This window comes from Paralichthys olivaceus, chromosome 2, assembly GCF_024713975.1.
Source record: "Paralichthys olivaceus isolate ysfri-2021 chromosome 2, ASM2471397v2, whole genome shotgun sequence".
NCBI lineage: Eukaryota > Metazoa > Chordata > Actinopteri > Pleuronectiformes > Paralichthyidae > Paralichthys > Paralichthys olivaceus.
Window position 1 is genome coordinate 6,670,839 of NC_091094.1, and position 9,033 is coordinate 6,679,871.

The 9,033-nt window shown below is 43.2% G+C and overlaps 2 protein-coding genes across 2 annotated transcripts; one reads left to right on the top strand and one right to left on the bottom strand.

The window, feature by feature from the left end:
• Positions 1-8: 8 nt before the first annotated feature.
• Positions 9-1,056, bottom strand: LOC109635457 (olfactory receptor class A-like protein 1). Its single transcript, XM_020096621.2, has one exon. The coding sequence runs from the start codon at positions 1,054-1,056 to the stop codon at positions 115-117; it is 942 nt and encodes a 313-aa protein (XP_019952180.1). The 3' UTR covers positions 9-114.
• A 3,294-nt stretch (positions 1,057-4,350) lies between these two features.
• Positions 4,351-8,783, top strand: ora2 (olfactory receptor class A related 2). Its single transcript, XM_069533342.1, has one exon. The coding sequence runs from the start codon at positions 6,009-6,011 to the stop codon at positions 6,972-6,974; it is 966 nt and encodes a 321-aa protein (XP_069389443.1). The 5' UTR covers positions 4,351-6,008; the 3' UTR covers positions 6,975-8,783.
• Positions 8,784-9,033: the final 250 nt, after the last annotated feature.

Here is a 9,033-nt window from a genome sequence, read left to right on the forward strand (position 1 = left end):
TCAGCTAAATGACAGTCATCTGTGCACCAGTGTTCAAAATGATAACGTCTGAGAGAACAACTCAGCTGCTGTCCTGCAGGTGCGTCAACAGCCTGTCAGGACAGAGAAGTGGAGTCATTTGTCATTGGACTCCTGAGTGTCCGCTGATGGCTGCTCCTGCTCAGACGCACACATGATCTTGGCCTTGACCTTCTTGTTGGAAGACATGATGAAGTAGGGGCTGAGAGAGGCGTAGCAGGAGGAGAAGAACACCCTCATGTCAGCCACCACCGGCGACACCTTGGCCACCGTCAGCATGTAGATCCAGATCACGTTATCAATCCCGAAGAAGACCACGTACAGAACCACCAGGGTGATCACTGTCTTGGCCGCTCTGGTCTCTGCTCCACCGCCCTGAGAACGACGGATCCCTCTCACCTGGTGGCTGTGGCGATGGAGAAGCACCAGGATGTAGCCGCTGGAGCCCAACATCAGGGCGACAAACGCAAAATCCCTCAAAGAGACAGCCACCCCGTTGATCACGTAGGACAGGTTGTCTCTAAAGTCCACATGACAGAAGCCCAGGTTGAGGGTAAAGGCGGGGACAGTGCCGTTACGTGGCGCCATAGAGAAGAACGGGGCTGCGATGCATATGGCCATGTTGAGGAGCCACAGCCCTGCAAAGGTTGGGAGGACCAGGGAGGGGAGTGCAGGCTTTAACCTGGACAAACGGGGCCCAGCGGGGGCAATGGTGACTGCCTGGAACACACTGAGCATGCAGGTGATGCAGACCGACAGAGCCCGTCCGATGCGGTAGGCGTAGATCACCACCTTACAGCTGCCGTCATTCAGCAGATCCCTCAGCCCGAACACGGTCATGGTCTGAGGGACGCAGCGGGTCAGCAGCAGCATCAGGTTGGCAAAGGCCAGGTGGCACAGGATCATGTCCACGGGAAGGAGCTTGGGTTCCGTGTAAATGATGTGGCTGTAAGCCAGCAGCACCACGGCGTTCCCCAAGATGCCCATACCTGTTTGCAAGAGGAAGGAGACCCCTTTGATGGTCACACACAGATCCATGACATCACAGGCCTGCAGCGGTCGTGATCGATAAAGAAGACAGAGAATCAAATCTGTTACAAACAGGCTGCAAGAAGATCCTCAAGTTGGTCACATGAAAATCTTAATGGAACAAGATGTTCAAACAGTGAAAATGATGCTCACCTGAAGTTGCAGAAGAAAAGTAAAGCCTGTTCTGCGTTACCTGTTTGATACCCTGAGTAATTACGATTTATAGTCTGCGCTGCCCCTTGAGATCATTGGCCAACATTGCAGAGTTCAGCCCAGTTTGGCAAATTAAAATAACACATTAAATCTGAGATGGTCTCAGAGGGCAAGAGCTGCCAGGGAATTATACCAGTGCAGGATACACCCAAAATAATTTCAAGTCTGACTTAAACCAATAAAACAATAATCAGGTGCACACATATTCAATAGAAACCTTTGTGCATGCTGCAATCATCCCTCCTGCTTACCGATCAATAGATGATGGGGGATAAAATCTGCAGCCCTTGTTCTGTTCATATTCTCCAAAGTTCATTCGATGGCAAATAAATATAAACAGCCTCATATTATATTTTAGTGGGATGTGAGGCTCCAGCCGTCTGCGTTAAATAAATCACTTCAGGTCTTCTAGAGTTACAGCCGTTAAATTATGAAATTCCCTCTTTGTGTTTCCTTGACAATGATTCTGTGCTGAGCTGCAACAGATGGTTTGGAACACAAATACTGAGAATGACTTGATTTGATGAACTCAGGATGCTGAACCTAAGAAAACCTTAGGAACATTAGTTTTTGCACGGGACAAAGAGTGTGGAGGTTTTCCTCCATCACCTCCTCTGGAAACATTCTGTGATTAACACTTTATATGGTTTTAAACCCTTAAGCAACAGAATAATAAAACATGATAAATATATATATATATATATATATATATATATATATATATACACACATACTGTTACAACTTTAAGATGAGAGAACCGTACATGTGCAGGAGGTGAATCAACAGATTTCATCCCTTAATCTGGAATAATCTTCAAACCAAACACTGGAAACGTGATGAGACATTTTAAGGACCAGTGTGAGCAGGAGAAATTATTACAGAAAGCAACAGTTTCTTAAAAAGTGAACCAACCTTTAAGTTTTAATGTGACATCCTAATTAACTTGAAAATATTCCGTTTTATTTCAAGGGAGAAACTATGTTACACTCGAGGGACCAGCTTAATAGATATAGTAAATTAGAAAGTTTTTCTGGTTTAGAGTCAGTGTGACGTGAAACTTTCAAACAAATGTGGCGTGAGTTTGCAGATCGCCCTCTTTTTTGAATATGATCGATGACGCTCATGACATCATCGCAGCATTTCACATTAGTTTTCAATGTTTAAAAAAAAAAACAAAACGGCATAGTCGTAAAAAGTTACTGAGATGATACAAAAAACTAAGTGAACTCTAAACTTCATCCAGTTGTTAAATTTCTTCGGACACAGAAACAACACATCAATCTTCTGAAATTTTATTATAGTATTCCATCGAGGAGTTACATAAAAAAAATAAATAAAAAAAAGAGTTAAACAACCCCTACGGAGACGACAGTGTGAAGTTAATATTGATGCACAATGAGCCTGATGATGCCTTGAATGAGTCATCAAGAGGCTTTTACATGCACAGCTGGTGTTTCGGTGCACGCTCCCTGCCTCCCCCATGTCCTGGGAGCGTGTTAACAGACACAGAGGAGCGAGACAATTAGCAATATAACAAAACGTGTCTGCACTAATTGGGGGCACAGGGACGAGCAGCTATTATTCATTAATGTTCTTCTCTCTCTGCTGACGTGTGCTCTAACTGATTTTTGTAACATGTACATGAAAAATCGAACTATTGGTCAGTTATCATCAATTTTTTGGCAAAACTCAGCTTGTGAGCGGGTGCGTTAGTGTTTGAGAAGTGTGTTTTCTCCTAATAATAATCCTTTGAAGCAAGCATCATGAGACATGTTATTTCCCTGTGTGTTTTTAACATGTTTACATGTTAAGAGAGCTCATTAAAATGGCAAGTTCAAGCATGTCCAGCTCAGGGGAAGTCATCATGTACAATGTGCTGCAAGATTCTTAAATGAGACTTCCCCCTCGGGATTCTATTCATTTTGTTTGTTTGTGGTTTATTACTTATGGAGGATGTACATAGTTTTCCACCACATTACACTAATTTAATTTATATATTTTCAATAACTTATTAAATCAAAATAACCATTAACTATAATTATAATGATAATTATCTTACATTAGGACACTACAACCACTTTATTCAATTTTATATGCAACTTAAATGAGCTCAGAGAAACTTTACTTTTTAACCTTTTGCGACTTTAAATATGCTGAACAGGGCAACGTCTCCGGCTGGTGAGGAGAGAATATTCAGTTCGCTTCTCACTGTGCCAGTTAAGCTGTCCCACAGCAAAATATGTGATTTAAGAAGCTTTTGGCTCAGCAGACGCTCGCTCTCGCTCGCTCTGACGCTGACAGGTCTCACTCTCTTTATCTGTATTTGAGTGGAGGAGGAGGGCAAAACGTGTCTGTGCTATGTTCACTTTAAACTCTGAGTCAACTTATCCATCCAGTATCTAAACAACTTATTCTTTTTTCCAGGAGGCAGAGTGCACTCAGGACAGGTCGCCAGCACATCGCAGGGCCAACATAGAGACACCCATCACGCAGTTAGAGTCAGTTTAGAGTCTCCAGTTAACCTAACACCAATCTGCATGTTTTTGGACTGTGGGAGGAAGACAAAATAACAGCTTCATTCACGAAGCTCAATGGAAACAAAACATGCACCTTCATTCCTTTGGTCTTTGACATCAAGTCTACAGAGACAAGGAACCTGTCTGCACATCCTGCTTTCTCTGTTCTTTAAAGAAAATATGATAAACGTACAGTGAAGTCATCGAGACAAGTCAGGTCGGTTTCACTTATACAGCAGAAAAATGTCAAATCACAATCTTTATGTAGCCCATGTCCTTAAACCATTGATTTGTACAAGGGAAAAAAAAACAACCTAAGAAGAGCAGCAGAGTGATCCCTCTTCTGAACTAAAGGTCATATATCCACTTAATAAATCAGAATCGCACTCAGTAGAGCGCATACCTCCGTCAAGGCCCAACCATCCCCTCACATTCACTCAAGCTGCATCAAACTGCACACACACATAGACGTCAGTCTCCTCAATGTACCTGATATGTTTTATAAAGATCCATGAAATATTCCCTGTGTGGGTTTTGAAAACAACAGCGTTAAAAATGGATCCACTTTTATTCAGATCAGCACCAAAGTTAATGGGTTCTTTCTTAAGCACTTTCCAATCCTTCCACCAAGTTTTGCAGGAACAGGTTCAGTAGTTTTTGGGTAATCCTGCTGAAACACAAAGAAACAAAGGAACTGAGGTTGTGAAAACATAACCTCTGAGGAGGTCGTCACAACAAGTAAAACCAAATCACACTAAACGCAACAGAAATATAAAACCGATGCATCTTTATGTAAAACAAACATTTTAATTACAAATGTGAAAATACAAGATAAGTGGTAACCAAACCAGCGTCACTATCAGTACCAACGGTGCTCAGTCTGATCAGCCTATTGTACATGCAGCTAATCTCATTATGGTCATATTGTGGAATTATCAAAGAGGTTGTTGTTAATTTCAGTGGAGGACATGTCTCGCCGTGCTCCTGTGAGACATGGTCTTAATATTCATTACAGAGTCCCAGCTGTGGGCCCACCCACACTGATTCGCCCTTACAACATCCTCATGGTTTAGCTTTATTTCCATTTTAAGGACTTTCATTGCTTCGGATGAATTACGTAATCATAAATTGGATGCTCTGTCAGGCTCTACCGATGAAACTGCAGGTGATCGATCACAGAGGCTGAGCAGAACGTCCTCTGTGTTTTACTGTGTGTCAGATTTCTCCACTGGAGGACACTGTGGTGTTGGTATCTGACGAGTCGCTCTCTTTAATGGGTGGTGTAGCTTTGAAAATTGATTTCAGAAATAAAAAAAAACTTTAGTACTTAATTAGACAAAAAAAAACTATTTAATAGTCTCCACTTGGTAAAACAGTGACACTGAAAAATGGCTTTAATCTCTTTTTGGGAAATAAACATGAAGCTAATTGATATCATCCTTTAATTAACACCTTTTTCTCCGTCCTCCGGTTAGATCTATGTGTCTCCCTGTCAGTAAATCCAAACACAGCTTTCTCTGTGTTGTTTCTCTGTGTGAAACCAAGCAAGGGGACAGAGGCAGTCATCTGAATTGATCTCCAGTAATTGGAGGCTGAGGGAAGAGAAGTCAATGGACCGTACAAAGCAGATCCAACAGCCGTTACCTGTTTGCAGGTATAAGAACACAAACAAGTCGACAGCTTCAGGAGAGAGGGATCGGGGACAAGGTCCAGAACAGACCTCTCGACAGTAGGTGAGTTTGTGATGTTTCTTATTGAATGTGATGTATTATTGAATATTCAAAGAACATAACAAATGATAGCTTGACTGCACTATACCAGAGGTGGTAGTAAAGGCCTAGATTTGTATGTTGCATCATAGTTTCACACATTTGCCTCTGTACATTTTTTTATTAACTCTCTGTATATTTACTATTATTACAATATATATATATATATATATATATATATATATATATGTATATATATATACTGTATATATACAACTATACCCATAGTAATTTTTGCATTTATTATTGATGTTTTTTCAACATTTTCACCAAGAATAATTCTTGAATCTTGATTAAAAAAATGTAGGCACATTTAGGGAACTTGTATTTATAAATGTGTGAGATTTCAGCTTGGTTGAATTTAAGGGGATTGTTGGCCCTTGTGTCTGTGGTGCTCCACTGTGTGAAATTATATTTATTGATTTAATCTTTTTTTTTTTCCTTCTTTCTGTCCCTGCAGGAATGTCATCAGAAGTCTTTGTTCGTGGGATGCTCTATCTATCCCTCACTGTCATTGGAGTCCCGGGTAACACTGCAGTCATCCTGGCATTCCTCCTCCTGCTGCACCAGGAGAACAGGCTCCTCCCAGCGGACGCCATCGTCCTACATCTGGCCTGCATGAACCTGCTGGTGGTGGGCGTCCGCTGTCTGCTGGAGACCCTGGTCTCCTTCGAGCTGGCCGACGTCTTCAGCGATGTAGGCTGTAAGGCTGTGATTTTTATCTACAGGACCTCACGCTCCCTCTCCATCTGGCTCACCTTTGTCCTGAGTGCCTACCAGTGCCTGAGCATCGCCCCTCCCGGGTCACGCTGGGCCGCCGCCCGTGCCTTGGTCGCTCGCTATCTGGGCTGTGTGTTCTTCTTCCTCTGGCTCCTCAACACCAGCATGAGCTCGGCAGCCATACTCTTCTCCTTTGGCAAAAAGAGTAACTCTACCATGATAAACCACAGCATTAATGTACAATTCTGTTACGTGCAATTTGCCTCAAAACTGTCCAAAGAGGCCAACGGGGCAGTCCAGGTGGGCAGAGACGTGGTGCCCATGGCCCTCATGACTCTTGCCAGTCTGATCATCCTGGTGTTTCTTTACAAGCACAGCCAGCAGGTGAAAGGACTGCGCAGCAGCAGAGGAGGAGGTGGAGGGAGCGGTGGGGCCGAGCGGCGGGCCACCAAAGCTGTGGTGACGCTGGTGACCTTATATGTGGTCCTCTATGGGGTAGATAATGGGCTTTGGGTGTACACTCTCACTGTGAGACAGACCATGAAGTCCTCACTGATCTCTGACCTGCGAATATTCTTCTCCTCACTCTATGCAGCGCTAAGCCCGGTGGTCATAATTGCATCCAACAGGAAGGTGAATGGCCAGCTGAGGTGTGTAGCGCAGGAGAAGCCTATTCAAGAGAAAGCCACGAGTCTGTCTACCATGTGAGGGTCTGCTGACAGCTGATCACACACGGAGCTGCAGGGGAGATGATGAAGACTGAAATCTGAGTCCAGCCTTCTGTCTTTGTATTATACAGGTTAAATTATGTTTTCATTCTGTAATGTAGCTCATAACAACGATGCTCATTCTTCTTAGGTATTAAAACATTTCCCTTATGAGACTCTCCCGACAGATTGTAAAATAACTTGTAATCACCTGTAGCTTTGTATGACGTGTTGTGCCTGTGTGCAGGAGGGAACCTATTGTCTCACTGACTATAATTAATGGGAAAAACTGTCATAACAACCCTGTTACTTAACACTACTCTGTGTGAATCTCTGCTTATCTGGCACCATCTTGCTTCATTTGTTTATTCGTTATGTTTCCTTCCACCTTAATTGGGTGGATGAATTATAGCCGGGTCACTCAGGGCTCAGTGTTGCTGTCAAATGATCTTCAGCGACCCATTCAAGATAATTAAGGCTTTGAAAAGAATCCGGGAAATGTCCTGTGCTAATGTCACGGGTTAATTTTCCCTCAGAGAGTTGGTTAAAAACTGCTTTTATTTTAGAAAGGAAAAGATGTAAAACAAATTCATTATTCAAAATTACTCATTACAGCTCTGACAAAATAAATGTTCGGCTGCAGTCGTAAAACGACTTAAGGGACAAAAAGAAGCCTTTTGGCAGAGTTTGCAGTGGGTTTGGAAACGTGGGGATTTAGGAGTGATTAGTTATTGCTGCGTCTCGGAGAGGCAAGGGCAGAAAGACGGAGTGAGGACACAAGAACGTCTGTGAGTGACAGTCTAAAAGACATAAAGTGGGGCTGGCAGCACTCTGTGATCCTGCAGTAACTCTTAAGTGCAATCAGTGCAGTGGTATTCAACTGCTGTCGCAATGCAGGTAAGGACAAGTCCTCCGTCTGTGCTTGTGTAGAACTGTTGCATTCAACAACACCGGGTTGACATGAAAAGATAGTTTACTACTTTAGTCCATACGTTTTGTCACAGAGCAACATTCATCTTTATTTTAAAAGTAAAGCTTAAAGGTAACGTGATTATATCTTTTTTTTCCTCCAGATGACAAATTCCATGTGTCTTACTCTTCACACCACTGAAATCTGATTGGCACTTTACACAGACTCCGGTGGAATGAAGGATAGAATACATGGATGGTCTGATTAGAGCAGCGAGCGCGCTGGTTGCCGCTGGTGAGGAATCGCTGGGACGCAGGATAATTCCCTTTGACACGCTCTCCCTCAGCTTCTGTCGGGAAGAGATGTGGCAGATTAGTTAAAAGACACAAATACATGAAAGACGGGTTCCAGCGGTGCATATGCTCAGGTCTCTTTCAATGCATGAGTGAAGGGTGTGAAGGGTGTGCCAGGCAGGCCTCTCCCTGCACAAGACAGGACCTGTTCTCTCTGTTTTCCATCATCTGGAGTCTTTTGAGCCCGGTGACTACAGGGTGCCGTCGAACATGTAGAGACCAAACCCATAGAAACATAACTCACTATTACTGCCTCACCCTCACATAACCACCAGCCTTCAGCTCACACATTTCCCCCCTCCAAGACTTAATTCTGCACATGAGACAGAACTCGTAATACAATATCAGTTCAACCTCAACTCACCTGCATCAAAAAGCGAGACTTACGAAATACACGATCTGGAAATCTGGAAACACAAGAATCGAACCAGCGACTGAAACGAATCAACTAAATAAACCCCCAAACTCTTCTGTTTCCTTGGAGTTTGCAGATGATTTACATAAAAGCACGCAACACAAACCTGCAGAAACACAAAAAAGCTGTTGAGCCATCCGGAGTAGTCCATCCCTGCAGTGCCTGATGCCAGTCTGTTTACCTGCAGCAGATACAGGTGTTTTTGTCCCTGGTTCCACCAATGGAAACGAAGCAACAGGGTTAAACCTCACCCCCTTTTCTGCCTCGGAGCCAGTTCACACCCTAATATAGCCTGTCTTTAAAATCTCAGTAAACGAATGTTAAGCCACAACCTTCTCCTCCCCCGCAGAAAACGTTTCAAATTACACAAACATCTAAATCA